Below are 16709 nucleotides of genomic sequence, written 5' to 3'. Positions count from 1 at the left end.
ATTTCTGTGAAGTGTAGCAGATGATCTTGTCATCCTCTTAGTTTTAAGTATTGTGTTTTAAGTGTTTGTGTCACTGTAGTCTTGACTACTTCTGTTGCTTTAGATACATTTCAGTGTTATGGAAATAAGTGCAAATTTTTTAACAGGTGATAAATGAAGTCAATACAAATTAAAAATTCCTTTGCAGTTTTTCCCCTGTTCTAATAGTTTCTTCAATATTTAGCATTGTATTAAGTTAGCATCTTTTCCAAAACAAATACAGCATTTAAGGGTCTGCAAGATTAGGTTTCTTACAGAAAGCCTTCTGGAGACTTTCCATGAATTATGCATTCTCATTTCTTTTATGTTTCTTTTTCACAAAACGATTTCCTTTGTTTACACTTATTTTTGTAATTTTAATTTTTTGTGAAATTGTAAGAAGTGTTATGTATTTTAATTATTCTTCCATTGTCGAGGATAGGGTCTATAGATTGATCATACTTCTAATGTTATCTTTTAATATTACATATTTAGTGGAATGAAGCTATTAACACAAATGTTTAATAAGACGTAGGCCTATGTAAATTATCCGCATGAGAACTGACTCTAAAGCATGAAAAGACTTATGAATTTTTACAGTTATACTCATGTTTTTTTGGTTTATTTTTCTGTGTTGTGAGAGACTTCTATGACCTCCTACCTGTCCCTCTACTACCATCAGTGGTGTCATTCAACCACTTCAAACCAGTTCGCCTGAACTGCTTGTTAAATAATTTGTCGCAATTCATAGAGCCAGTTGTTAAATGATTTAAGTTTAAAAATGAGCTTTCTTACAAAAAAAGAATAACATTAATTTAACACGAAATCAACGAAATTATCCAATTATAGTAAACATAATGCAAAAATAATTATTCTTATTGTTTCCTGTCCAAGTGTGTAGACAATTAGGACAAGAATATGATACGCCTGCAACCTTGAAACTCATCTGCGATTACTTTGGCAGTTGTCTACCCTTTTCCCTTCCAATGCTAATACTACATACACAACAATGCAATGTAGTTATTAAAATCATAATTTAAAAAATGAATGGGCTTTCAACTACAAAAGTCTGCCTGGGTGGTGCAGTCAGTAGATGCTGATCTTCTGTGACCAAGGTTGCGGGTTCGATCCTGGGCCAGTTTAAGTGTGCTTAAATGCGACAGGCTCATGCCAGTAGATTTACTGGTATGTAAAAGAACTGTGGGACAAAATTCCAGCACACTGGCAACGCTGATATAATCTTGGCAGTTGCGAGCGTCGTTAAATAAAACATAATTTTAATTTTTAAATTTAAACTACAAAATACACTATTAAGCACATTAATAAGATATTTCCATTTCCTCTTTTAGTACTATTTCTTCTGTATATGTTTTGTTCCACTTGAATGAAGCTGCATTTATGTTTGAGTCATTTTGCAGAGAGCAATGAGTGTAGTGTAATGAAGCATTAAAGTGTACGATCAAGTTTCTTTAGTAGTGGTGGTAGCAGCACGTCTAAGAAAAGCAAAATACAGATGTTTCGGGAAATGAGAAATTGAGTTGATAAATATTCAGTACATCACCGTCACTTTGTAGTAATGTCCTGTTGTATTTCTGAGCTAAAGAAAATACTCGTTGTTTTACAGAAACTCATTCCTGCCACCTAATAACAACACCGTATTGTATTTTTGGTTGGGAGAAATACTCATCTTTTACGAAAATAGTCGTATTTAGAGGTTTTTTTTTTTTTTTTGAACAAGTGTATGTTCCCTGAACAAAAAATACAAAATGATGTTGCTACAAAGTTTTCATTTTATTATATTGTCAGACTCCAAAGCAGCTATTCTATCAATAGCCCCTAAACACCTTCATCTGAAACAGCAGAAATAACTATTAATGCTCTCTCAATTAATATCACTCAATAAAAGAATTGTATTCCAATGGATACAATCCCATTGTGGAATCCTGGGAAACGAGAATGCGGATGCTTTAGCAAAGAAGGGCAGCACTGCTAGTTACAGACCTGTTACTAAATCTACATATTACTCTGTGAATAGATTTATTAAATCTACATACTTAGACTTCAACAAACAAAATTTGATAACACAATCCCAAGGGAAAAAATGGAACTCTCTGCATCATAATCTACAGTTAATTCCCGATTTGCCACGAAAATTGCCTGTAGCTGCATTTAGATTGGTAACAGGCCATGATTGTTTGGCCAAACATCTGCATAGAATTGGAATATATCAGTCCCCTAACTGCCCATTGTGCAACTCAAACCAAGAAATGGATTCGGAACACCTCAAAATCTGTGCTTCAGTGCAGAGACCTGCATCAGAGCGAGCGCGGGATATCGTTATCAGTCCAGGAAGGTACTGACGGAATGAATAGCGATCATCTACGAATATATCCGATAAATCACGAAGTAAAGAAACACACCGAGCGATCGGATCTGAGGACGAGTGCTCGGTGTTCATGAGTGCTCTTCCGGTAGCAGTAAGCAGTAGGTGAATTGTAGGCTTGTCTAATCAGTACGTTTCATCAAAACGAATGTTGAAGATGATTCAGCAGTATCGACGTCGATCTTAAGCAGAGGTTCGGACACCGTCTCTGGTGATGGTAAAAGATTACAAGACACGATGTCAAAAGTATATACCGAAAATAAAATTAAATCAGCAGAGTCAGAGTAGTGGAAAAAAAGGGAAAGCAGTTACTAGCTCTGCTTGGACTAAATTCGGAGAAGTAAGGGATAAGAATACCTCAAAGTACATAGTATTGTCCACACCTGTGGAGTAACGGCCAGCGAGAAACCAGGTGGCCCGGGTTCGAATCCTGGTCGGGGCAAGTTACCTGGTTGACGTTTTTTCCGGGGTTTTCCCTCAACCCAATACGAGTAAATGCTGGGTAACTTTCGGTGCTGGACCCCGGACTCATTTCACTGACATTATCACCTTCATTTCATTCATATGCTAAATAACCTAAGTGTCGTAAAATAACCTACTAAAATAAAAAATAAAAATATTTCCAAGTTAGTATGAGTAAAGTTCATATTACGTCCAAGATGAAACAAAATATATCGCTACTAATTTATTATTTGCATTTCATACATCGATAGACATTTTTAGTTATCACGTATTAAATGTAATTTGTCTGTTTTATATACGTTTTATAGTAATATAACCAAACATTTCATTTGCATTTACAGTAATTATCACGATTAATTGTTAAACTATGTAGGAATGAAATATATTTATACAGAAAATCATTTCAGGCTGTTTCAATCTAAACAAAGAAAAATGTGTAATTAATTAAATTTCCACTAAATATATAATTGTTGAGAACAATCGAATGATTTCTATAATGATTATTCCATTGTAGGATGAAATCATTCGAATACATGAATGAATTGTTCAATAAAATTGCAGTATGTTGATTACTCATTCTATACGTAGGTCTATAGTCTGAGAGCAGCGCTCTTTTTTCTTATCGCCATGTAGGTCAGGTGTTTCATTTAATGAAGATCAGGGTCAGATTCTGGGGCTGTTAGAAGAGTCAGTACGCAACACCCACACAGAACATTCGAAGCTTATCATTCTATTGTTGCGTCATATGATTCTGAACTCGAAGCTCTTATCATTATCATAAAATGGAACATATTCTGTTATGCAAGTACATATTTTGTATAACTTCATACGGCTTGTTGTGGTGGTAAGCAAAGTCAATGAATAATCGAGTGATATTGTGAATATTTCTATTATTTCGAATGGTTTTGATAATCAAATAATTCGAATGAATTCATTCGATTTTTACCAATACTGTACTACGTAGTACTGTAGCATACTGCTTCGCGTACAGTGGTTGAAGCGAGCGCTCGTTCTGACAGTTGAGCAATCCCCCGGGCGATCTTGAGCGAGCGGAGGTCAAACCCGAGCTTGAGCGATTACACACGAAGAGCATTCGGTAAAACCGATCTCAGATATCGTTAAGCATCGCTCTCTTGCAGGTCTCTGCTTCAGTGGCTGACCATGATAATATCTTTGAAAAATATTGGAGTGCAAGAGGTCAAATGACTTTATTGACAAATGCCTGGCATTAGAAAACAACAACAACAACATTTACTTTATTTTATTTGTTATATTCCATAGATCTTACATTAGCAATGAAGCTTTAAGATGTGGAACAGTCAAAATTTTGCAAGGTTACAATTATAATTACAATTTTTACAATTTTACAATTTTGCCATTTTCTACAATTTTTTTACAATATTTTGGCGAGATGTAGTGAAATGACATGAGGCCCGAGGATTCGCCAAAAGATGACCTGGCATTTGCCTTATGGTTGGGGAAAACCTTGGAAAAAACCCGACCAGGTAATCAGTGATGGTGATGTGCTGAACATTTAATGTTAAATTTACTTGGTGTAATTGTAGAGGCTACAAGGCTACAATAAATTATTCTTCACATAATTCTGCAATAGCACAATAGCATGTTGCATTGACATTTTCCATTAATTGTAGTCATTTGTTACCTTTTTTAATGTGTTTCATATTAAAAGTATTAAATTTCCGGTTATTAGCAGAGAGAGCCAGTTGTTAAAATATTAGAGTGACACCACTGACTATCATATGACTTGTCTTTGCCGACCATTGCTCTTTGGGCAGGACATTAACAGTTGTTGTTTGTTTAATCAATTGTACGAAGACAGGTCTGAACCTCACAAATGATATCAACAAGACACTACTTATGAGGCAACTAAGCCAGGAAATAATGGGATAGGATGTCCAGTTCCTTTTCCCCCTCCATTGCATACATCACCGATTAGCTACAAGTAACAGTTGATACATTCAAATTGTTTAGTAAAATAAATTATAGACTATTTAACCTAAAATATCAAACTTTTGCAAACTGTGAAAACACGAGATATGTCAAAATATATATGGCTCTTGGTTTCTTTCATTTCCTTCTATCACAAAAAGAAATATTTACACTTATTTTCCTAACACTCTGTTTATATATTTTTTGTAATAAAATGATCATTTAACTGAACATTTGTTGTATATACGAGCTTCAACTCTTGTTGCATTTATTTGTCACTAGTTTTTTCAGATAAAATAAAAGAATCATTATAATTAATTTTAGATTAAATAATAATTTTGTGTAATGCTGTACTTCAATTATTCTGCATTTTGTTTTCACTCTAAAATAACATTTATTGTAACATTTCACAATAAGTGGACTCAAAATATTGAATATAACAAAACATCGTTCAGTAGTTGTTTGGAGTAAAGCAAGGTCAGCCAGCAACTTGGCTTTCCACAAATCAGTGTGTCTGCTGTTGGACACGAATACTCACTAAGTAGGCAGCTTGTGGTCATAATAGTGAGTTCTGCAAATTAGCAGTGATGTACTTAAGTCTTCATAATGGCATAGATGTGTAGATATTGTAACACCATGGAATGAAGTATGAAATTACTGCTCTTGTATCTGATGGGAAGGTGGATGTTTCTCTGCAGACCTGTCAGGTTAAGCAGTATTGATTCTTCACCACTCTGTCTTTTTTATTTTAATTAGGACCATCTTCAATATTCATTGTTTGTCTAGTGCTGGTTGCTGATATACCAGTTGAAGTGACTACCCCCTTTTTGGAAGCAAGAGGTATCAAGGCACCATTTCCTAAGTTGACTGGTGAAATTTCCCCTGAAACATAGTTCCCCCCTCCCCCCCCGCGAATTATTTCTTGCTGGTATGATGAAACCTCATACCTCACACTAGGATCAATAATTTCCACTGTATTTTTCCTCCAGTAACATCTATTCTGTGGTTACTGCCATTCTCGGCTATGCAATGGACCTCCTTATGGGCTTCTAGGCCTGTTGCTTGATGAAGGGCATTGGCAGTCATGGTTCTTATAGTATTGTGCCATTTGATTCTCAGTAACTCTCCCTGGGAGCAGCTCCCAAGCACATGAGTACAGTTCTCCATTATACTATATTTATGTATTGTACTGTATGTATCCATCTGGATATTTCATTTAAATTAGGGGATCATCATTGATTGGGTCATGCCATGAAAAGATGGCGCAAATATTAAAATCTGTTCTTTAGACTGTACTAGTTTTCAAAAGAACTGATATTAACTAGGAAGAAGAAAAAAATTTAAATTTATTTATTACATACAGTTAAATTTTGTTTTAGCATCATCGAAGAGACTAAAGAAATGATACTGCAATAAACAAATGTCGCTATAAGAAAAAAAATACAGCATATAAAATTAAAGAAATACTTCACAATAGTTTGTATATTGTACGGTAATATAATTTAATTTCTTACTTTATATAGGTCTACGGTACTGAATTTCTTTAAATACTGTACTCTATTGTAGAAAATAGTGAGATATGAAGTAAAGTACAACAGTGTAGCTACAGTCATTAAAATGCATGCAATACTTACAATTAAGAACATGAGTTAAAGAAATCTAATTTTTTTTTTGCTTCCATTTGAAGAATACTGCATCTGTCAATCATTCTCCATTCTTCCTCTAAGCCAACTTCATGGCATATATCAGCTTTTTTTTTACAACTCCTAATCTGTTTTATAAAATAATTAACTTTATATTGCATACTTAAAACTTTTCTTGTCTTTCCACCTTGCTCCGTTGTACTGTATGTAACACCTGTTCGCAGACTGAATGTCTGAAGTTACAGTCTGAACTCGGTGTCTGATTACAGTATGATACACAGCTTGATATGCTGTTGTTTGTAAAGGGTGTTGGCACAACAGAAGAAAGAATTTGGCCGACCCCACACTTCACCCACTTCTCTTAGAATTCCAGTTGTAGGTCCAAAAAATACCATCACAGTAACTGTAAACATTATTGGTCACTAATGACATTATCAGCTACCTGCGAATTCTTCTTAACATCGGTCTGTTTAATGTAAGACAATCATCTTGTCTTAGAATTCCAGTCTTTGACCCATAAAATTCTTTTGTCACAGTAAATGAAAATGGCATTTGTTATAAATGAGAAAATGACATAACCAGCTACCTGAAAATTCTTCTCAACAACAGTCTATGGTTATTGCATATGTAGGGTGACAACAGAGAAAACATAGCACTTCTGTTCCTGCTTAATGCATGATATCATACTTTCACGCTCACTAACTGAAAAAAGAGGTGTGATGGAGAGGTAGGCCATTGTGCACTTCAAGATTACCCTAAACTAAACTAACAGCCAAAAACAATCTAAAAATATGAACAAAATAATAACATAAAATTAGATAAAAAAAGAAAAATCTGCTCCTTAGTAAAAAGCTTAACTGCATCTCTAAAACGTTACAAAATGTAGTAAGAATACAGCAATGCTATATTACACTATCTAGAGCAAACCATATTTCACAGGAACAGAACCTTACTCTTTAAGAGTTTCAACGAAAATGACTTAATCTCCACCCCAGTATGGCAGGTAGGAGCCTTGGTTCCTGTGCACTTTGAAACGACGCTAACCAAGTTCAACTGTGTATCAATTCAAACTGTATGCTGTATAAATGAAGTCAGATATCTTAATTTGGGAATTATGTGTAATGAATGTATTTCATTTACAATCCATGAAGTGGAAGTTCATCCTTTTATTTGGATACATCTAAATTATTTCATTCTTTAGATAATAGTTCTACAAAATAAACTATGATCATCCAACTAAATGTTCCATCTGATCAACTCTTTAAGATAGCGGCACAAAGCTCCATCGAATACTCTTCTGTGAAAATCTGATTAAAAAATTTGTCTGGCTGCTTTCTTACTGGTGTAAGGTGTTTGGTGAGTACATTCAGCTTAATTACTCATTTGTTCTGCGCCGAAATGATGCGGGTGTCATACAGATTTTCATTACAGCATGTGGAAATTAGTCAGTTTGAACAAAGTGTACCTTCCAGTGCTTCATTGCGTTTTTAGAAATACATGAACCCTGGCAGACCTGTTCAAGCATCACCATATACATTTTTCACGTCTTGATACACTTCTGTGGCAGTTTTCTTTGATTTAAAGTTATTGTCTTCCAATATCTAAGTGTTTGGCAATGAAGTTATCTGCTTTTTTGCAATCTATTATTTTTCAAGTATGTTTTATGTAAAGATGAATAATTTGATGTCCAAAAATTTGGTGCACGAAACTTTCTGTCTCTCTAAGTGATAGTGATTAAATGGTAATTATTGATGTTACAGGGATGGCATAGATGTGCATATGCTCTTTAAAAAGAATACACTCTTGTCATAATAATATACTGCTTTGCTAATCTTACCTATTTGCAGAGTGCTCAGGAAAATAAAACTTGGTCTATTTATTTAATAAATACACTGTTTTTTTGTTGTTTAGTCAATTGTCTGAAGACAAGTTTGGACCTCGTAAGTAACAACAATAAGGCATCACTTATGAGGCAACTAGGTCAGGAGATAATGTGGTAGGGTGACCAGTTCCTTTCCCCCTCATATGCATACATCGCCGATTAGCTACATATTCCACTAATCAGACTTCAGATGCATACAAACAATTGTTCTTCCTCTGACACATATCGTCAAGTGAGATGTATTGTCTGATAAATAGATATACATATCAGCCAGTACCTCAATCAGAGGTAACTGTTTTTTGTATTTAGTAGTAATAGATTTGCCTCTTTTCTTTTTAAGCCAAAGTGGAAGAGGAGCTGAAGAAAACGCCACTTCCAGGAGAATCAAACAGAGACGAGAAAAATCTCCTCAATGGGTAAGTGTTAACTGAAGTTAACTATCTACATTTGACAACCTAGTATAGAGATTTATATGTTTACAGTTAGAAAATGTTTTAGTAACATTCATATTTATTAAAAAATCTTTTCTCTCTCATTTTCTTTCTTAAATTTTTTAAACCTCTAATTCCAGCGTATTTTTAACTGCTCTTTATAATGGTGATATTTATTTCAAGATAGATACAAATGAAAAGTGCAGGGGAAAAACCTGATGAGTAGGCCTGTTACATTGAAACATGTTTACAGTGAAAGGAAGCCAATTCACTACACGATATACACAGAGTACGCAAGTATATGTGTATATGGAGACAACACAAGCACCGCAGTACAGTTCATTCAAATATAATACAAACTGTCATGAAGTATAGTGCACTCCGCAGTATGGCTCAGAAGGAAAGAAACACGTCTTGGAAACTAAAATATTTAGTTTCACAGTATGGTGCAGATATATTTTGCATTCTAAATAAGGATCTGTATTATAAACTTTGCAACGTCAACATTACATCTGCTAAAAACAAGGAATATAATGTTCAAAGGCACGTAAGTACAATGAAACATAAAGGACTGGAACAAGGAAATGTGCAGAAGGACCCTATATCAAATTCAACATTTTATGAAGTCATGTGTGAGGCATTTATACCTGCCGACATACCATTTAACAAACTCGCAAATATGGCATTCCGTGAGTTTTACAGAAATACACTAGAAGAGAAATTCCACATCAGACTATGTTACGGAAGTTCTACGTCGAGAAAATTTACAACACATGCATTACTGAGATCAGATGTAAACTAACAAACGAACACATCTGGGTGTCAATTGATGAGACGACGGATGCTGTTGGGCGGCATGTAGTTAATGTGATTGTTGTTGTCTGAATCCAGAGGACCTTGATGGATCATACCTACTGTGATGTGATGTGATAAATGCTATGAACAATTCTACAATATGTGGAGTTTTCAACATGTAATGCAGTTATTATGGCCCTAAGGTATAAAGCATGACAAAGTACTTCTGATTGTTACCGATGCAGCATGCTATATGTTAATGGCATTAACTACGTTGAAAACAGCATACAAAAAGATGGTACACATCACTTGTCTCACCCTGCATGCCACAGAACAGCAGAGGATGTTAGACGCCATTTCCAGAAGTCAATAGATTAGTTGCAAATGTGAAAAATTATTTGTAAAAACTCCAGCTCATGTTACTGTATTGAGGAATGAGTGTCCTGGAGTGCCTCTTCAGCTGTTCCTGTTTTAACACAGTGGGGGTCCCGGCTGCAAGCATGCAGATACTTGCATGAACGTTTTTCCAGCGTAAAGAAGGTGATAGAATTGTTCGATAAGAATGATGCAGCTTTTATAGGTAAGGTTCAATTACTTCTTTGTGACCCGAGTATTGAACAACATTGTCATTATATTGTATCAAATTTTGGATTTATTCCTCATCCAATTGAAAGTTTAGAAAAGAGTGGAGTTAAACTGGTGGAACAAATTTCAGTAATGAATAATATTGTGTCTAAACTAAATAGTATACAAGACGACGTAGGCAACAAAGTCTGAAACAAAAATGAAATATGTATTACAAAAAAGTAATGGGTTCAGTTCACTCTGTCAGGTAGCTAATATTCTGTTGGATGACAAATACACTGCAGGTAATTCAGATGTCAAATTGAATGATGTCAAATATTTCACATATGCCCTTGTCGTTTCTCAGCTTTTCTGAATTCAAATCCATACTAGACAGTAGTAGACACTCATTCGCTTTGAGAATGCATCTTGCTGTTCACTGTAATTACAAACTAAACACACAATAGACAATACAACTAAGCCCACATGTGTTGAATGGAATTTTCTAATAGTTGAAATGAAGTTAAATAAAGATAGAAAGTAATTGAGAGAGATGTGTGTATTAATCTCTTCTGCAGACTGTACTGTACAAGACAGAGCGGTGCTGCAGACTCTGTGTATATCCTGGAGTGAGTTGGCTTTCTTTCACTGTAAACATGCTCCAATGTCACAGGCCTACTGATAAGTCACGTTTTACTTTTTTTTTACAAGCGAGCAAATTAAAAGTTTCAAGACTCTCTATATCCTATTGTCTTTGGATTATCATTCTTAAAATTTCTTTCGACTAATGAGGTTGTTGTTCTGTACTGTGAAACTACACAAATCTACACTACCTCAGCTATTACACGACATCTAAAACAGAAAATCGTTAATTTTGGACTTATAAAATTCTTCCCTTGTGCTTTTTTTTTAACTTGGTTATTTAATGACGCTATATTAACTATGAGATTATTTAGGTCGATAGAATTGGTGATAGCAAAATGGTATTTGGCGAGATAGGCCGAGGATTCACCATAGATTACCTACATTTGCCTTACTGTTGGGGAAAATCTCGGAAAAAAACCAATCAGGTAATCAGTCCAAGTGGGAATCGAACCCATGCCCGAGTGCAACTTTGGATCGACAGGCAAGCGCCTTAGCTGACTGAGCTATGTCCCATATGCTCTTTAAATGCAACTACTTCACACAGAATTTACTGCTTTTAGAGTGTAGATAAGTTATGTATTTTTGGCTTAACAAATTTTGTGAGTTCTTGAAGATAATTTTTTTTTCATTCATGGAAGATAGATCACATTGTAAATATTTAAGCATGCAGTTATTCTAGTCATTTATTATTGATTACCATTTCGTAATTAAGCATGCAGTTATTCTAGTCATGTATTATTGATTACCATTTCGTTTCTTTATGTATGTCATTACTTTTGATTTTGATGGGTGTATTTCCATGCTAAATTATCATATTGTACAGTGAAACGTCTATCAATTGGTTTTTAAGGGACTGAGAAGAAAACTGATGCATGCAAGGAAACAGTAGTTGTGGGGAAACATTAAGTGAAAACATAATAAAACAAGAAATTAAGTTAAAGAATTGTTCCCATAAACAGAGAATGTTATTACAGTATCTACAGCTCTTTCTTTTTCTAGGTGATAGTTCCTGTTGTATGCCTTCTATGTTCAAACTTAGCTTTTCAAAGAAAACGGTTCTGTATCCACTTCCAAACACATTATGCCTCTCTCATTACTTTCTCTAACATAGCATAAGCTCTGGAATTTACTTTCTCCAACATAGCGTAAGCTCTGCAGTGTCCATTGTGTGCCCTATATGAAATAGCTGATTTAACTTTCTCACCTCCAATAACATTTTTAGCTGTTGCTTTACACAAAACGACAGATAGAAATTAAATTATAACGAAGGGGACATCTGATGCACGTTACAAAATATTTATGTAAATAATGCTCTAGATATAAAGATCAAATTCATAATTTCAAATGGAAATCCAATCGTATTGTAATTATTGTTGGGTTAGCTATACCCAATAGCAAGTGACTAGTTTACTGGCTGTTTGAATGTCACTGAGGTGAGTAAACATAAAAACAATTTCTAAAGCACCCCTCCCTATGTCTTCAATGCTCATAATGTTGACATCAGAATTGAAGGTCGAAAATACAGGCGTTTCTTGGAACACACCTTACCCATATTGTTTGCAAGTCTGCTGCTGAATTTGCATCAAATGATGTGGTATCTGCATGACCTATGTTCTACTCATAATGCCTTAGTGCAAAAAATATACTAAAATGACTACTCCCAAATTGTTGAGTGAGAAGAGGTAGTCCTCTTCAGAGATTGCCTGATATAATGCCATTAGATTTCATGTAAAAAAGTAGTATACCAGCAGATTTTAACTACAGTAGAAAACATGAAACTATGAGACTATATTGTCGCTGCGTGTGCTGCAGTAGCTGTAGAAACACTGACAGCAGTGAATTGATCAGTGATGGAGTGTACACAGAGTGTTGCAATGCAAATGGTCTTGTCTTTGAATACAATCTCTAGAGCATTCACTGTGAGAAATGTGACTGCCCACCACAAGGATTTCTGTTTTCCATAGTAATTACGTTCATTTTTTATTTATGTACATTACTGTACTTTAATGTCATCTCCACAAAAAAATAATCATTATGTACTTCAGATGTGCCTTTAGTTTAATTTACCGGTAATTTTTATTTGTTGCATAGTGTGTAGCAACATTGTTATCAGATGTGAAAAAGTTCAGTGAACCACTCTGTATATGGAATGATTGTCGAAGTCCGACAGATGGCCTGAGTGGCAGTCCTTAATTCGATGTTGATAGATGAACCATGCTCTCTCAGCCCTGACAGAAGACCCAGGGCCCAAAGCCCCAAGCCCTTCCTATATGAGTGTTGGAAACTATCTCTAAGACTTCACCCCATCCTACTTTTAACTATTACAGATTATTATTATTATTATTATTATTATTATTATTATTATTATTATTATTATTATTATTATTATTAATTTTATTCGTAGTGTTCTGCCCAAGGGCAGGTCTTTCACTGCAAACCCAGCATTCTCCAATCTTTCTTATTTTCTGTCTTTCTCTTAGTCTCCACATATGATCCATATATCTTAATGTTCTCTATCATCTGGTATCTTCTTCTGGCCCAAACTCTTCTCCTGTTCACTTCTTGTCTGTTGGGTTGCTTCATGTGTCCTTCCCCAACACCTGAATTGGGGGATATTATTATTATTATTATTATTATTATTATTATTATTATTATTATTATTACTTACTTACTTTTAAGGAACTCGGAGGTTCATTACCACCCTCACATAAGCCTACCATTGGTCTCTATCCTGAGCAAGATTAATCCAGTCTCTATCATCACATCCCACCTCCCTCAAATCCATTTAAATATTATTTTCCCATCTATGTCTCAGTCTCCCCAAAGGTCTTTTTCCCTCCGGCCTTCCAACTAACACTCTATATGCATTTCTGGATTCGCCCATATGTGCTACATGCACTGCCCATCTCAGACATATGGATTTAATGTTCCTAATTATGTCAGGTGAGGAATACAATGCGTGCAGTTCTCTGTTGTGTAACTTTCTCCATTCTCCTGTAACTTCATCCCTCTTAGCCCCAAATATTTTTCTAAGCACTTTATTCTCAAACACCCTTAACCTATGTTCCTCTCTCAAAGTGAGAGTCCAAGTTTATTGTTATTATTATTATTATTATTATTATTATTATTATTATTATTATTATTATTAATCTAAACTCGTGTTCCTGGTTGTGGAGATGAGTATGAGAGCATCGTCCATCTGTCACGGTCCTCTCGGCTTTTCTCTTCTACTACTTGTCAAGGTTTCTTTTTTTTTTCAACATCCATCTTAATTTGATCTTCCCATTTTGTTCTAGGTCTTCCAACAGGTTTTTTCCCATTTACTTCAAGTTTCAGTGCCTTCTTTTGATAATTTTTCTTCACCCGTCCTCATAACATTATTATTATTATTATTATTATTATTATTATTATTATTATTATTATTATTATTATTATTATTATTATTATACATTTTAGTTGGGCATTTCTTAACTAAAAACAAAGTAAAACTTACAGAAATAATTACTGGTAAATAAATTAAATGAAAGAGAGATGGAGAGTGTTGGTGTAATAAAAGAGGGAAATGGGAGTACTCCGAGAAAAACCCTCTGCAACAGCTGCTTTATTCACCACGAATTCCATAACAATCAGGCTGGGGATCGAACCCAGGCTGTCTGGATTAAAGACTAGCCGTGATAGCACTAACTAACAGGCACTGCTTCCTACAACTTTACAAATTGAACAATGTATTCAAGAAAACCATACAAACAAGAATTATACATACAGGTTTCTCTGTGTTGGTTGATGTGAGTATACTTCTTTGTAAGCTTCTTCAGAATTTTCGATAATAACTTGGTTATCTGCAAGTAGAAACATTTATTTCTATCTATGTTGTTTCACTTTTTTTTTTTTGTTTACATTTCATTGTGTGGTATCATTTTTAGTTAGATAATATCAACTTTTTCGAAAGACTTTTTGTAACTTGTATGGAGTGTTTCATAATCATAGGTACAAACTGCAGCAGTGACTAGAGGACAATTAAACAAGACAAAAAAGTTTTAATAAACATAATCCGGAAACCAACTGTTTCCTAGATGTGATGTCATCACTGTGACCACCAACTGAATACATCTCGTACATTTGCAACCTCATTTCTTACTTAGCAGACTTTATGGTCGTGCGTACCTCCATCTTTTGCAACATGCACATGCATGCGATATTTTGAAATTCATCTTTGGGAAAGGCAACTGCTGTGGTATATGCATTATGGAGCACAGACTCACTTTCATTTTTAACATTCGAGAGTTCTTGTGCACGAACTTCAATCGGTGTATTGACCATGGCTTACCAATACCATGGCCTCCCAAGTCCCCTGATTTCAATCCTCTGAACTTTTTGTTTGGGTGTATTTGAAATATTTTATGTATTCTAGCTCTGTTGATAATATTAACAAACTCTGGTTAACTCATTAGAGACAAATCAGAGATATTTGAACATGTGTGATTTTCAATCAGGGAACGTGCTGATGCCTGCCTTATCATGAACGGTGGTCATATTGGGCACATAATGCTCTCTCTTTTCCTCCAGTTATAGTGGATGTTTATACTATTTAACTTCAATGTGAACATCTTGCAACAAATTTTGAGAACACTGCATATTCTGTGTTGCAGTAAAAAGCAACAGCTTTATGTGGACTCCCTGCCACTGGACACTCTCAGTGCGACATTTGTTTCTGTGGTAAGTCTTTAAATTGGAATAATATTAATTATCAAAAACTTAAAATATTACACATCGATAAAGGTTGAATGATGTGAGTTTAGATTCATACACAATATTAGCTGATGGACTACATAATGATATTCTGTCAACATAACAGGTGGTGTGTAATCTCATAGATGATTCCATTTTTCTTTTAAGAATAAGATTATGACATCAGATATTTTTTTGATGGTAGAGTATACCATCCTTAAAAGGTTGAATGAAAATGTATACACTGACTTGCTTTGCTTCCTACAATACCCACCAATCTTGACCACTTAATTCTTTAACTACAATATAGTTAAAATGTTACTCATAAATGCTCATTTTATATAATTCATATAATACAAGTAAGTGAGGACTCTTTTTTTTTTTTGTACCTAATTACGAGAGTTGGGGCATAAATCATGGCAACTATTTTTTTTTTGTGAGAATATGGGCGCAGTTCGAAATTTTTAAATATGCAAATGAAAGGGCAGAGTATGTGTACTAATAGGGTAGTGTAGGGCAGGGATCAAACATCCATAAACGACACAGTGTCATGCTACTTGAAAGGACAGTATGTGTAGGATAAGGTAGGGTAGGGATCAAATACGCTTCTTGTGTTTATTATAGTAATTGGAATAACATTGCAGCACACATACCCACCCACATTCATTCTACCCGGGATCGACTCACAATTGCATTATGCGTAACATCGCTTTCTGTGCGATAACTACGTATATCACACTGCCATCCCTGTAGTGATGTGACCACATACTCGTATTATGGATGAATGGCACAGCGGTCGACTCACAACTGAATTCACATTGCTATCTGTGCAATTACCATATGTGACACTGCCATCTAGTGATGCGACTACATACTCTGGATGCCATATGACATAAGACATACGACATCTACATCTCGTGATACCATCACTTAACTTATGAAAAAAAAAATAGTTGCCATGGCTTATGCCCCAACCCTCGTATAATTCTACATTAAATGTAGCCAGTTTACCTCCATTAAATAGTTCGACAGAAAATAGATACCTTTTATTTAAAATTCGGTACTGTATGAGCCAAATGTGTAGCACTTTGCCAGAGACTTTTTTTCAGTTTCTGATGACTCATTGGACTCTGTGATAAAGACGATGTTGGGGAATTTTGAAGAATTTTCTTTTCTCTTCTATCATCATGTTATCACAGACCCATAAG

At 34.8% G+C, this 16709-nt stretch overlaps 1 protein-coding gene across 4 annotated transcripts in view; it reads left to right on the top strand.

Annotated features, from left to right (window-relative positions):
- yrt (erythrocyte membrane protein band 4.1-like yurt) overlaps nt 1–16709 on the top strand; it is a 192606-nt gene that overhangs the window by 144487 nt on the left and 31410 nt on the right. For all 4 annotated transcript variants that reach the window (XM_069824478.1, XM_069824486.1, XM_069824461.1 and 1 more), the window contains 2 exons: nt 8679–8754; nt 15423–15489. In XM_069824478.1, the coding sequence (XP_069680579.1) occupies nt 8679–8754; nt 15423–15489 (143 nt within the window). The remainder of the gene's footprint in view (nt 1–8678; nt 8755–15422; nt 15490–16709) is intronic.

The sequence above is a fragment of the Periplaneta americana genome, chromosome 1, assembly GCF_040183065.1.
Source record: "Periplaneta americana isolate PAMFEO1 chromosome 1, P.americana_PAMFEO1_priV1, whole genome shotgun sequence".
Classification (NCBI taxonomy): Eukaryota; Metazoa; Arthropoda; class Insecta; order Blattodea; family Blattidae; genus Periplaneta; species Periplaneta americana.
The sequence above is the reverse complement of the archived record's forward strand: the minus strand, read 5'-3'. Positions and strand labels throughout refer to the sequence as shown.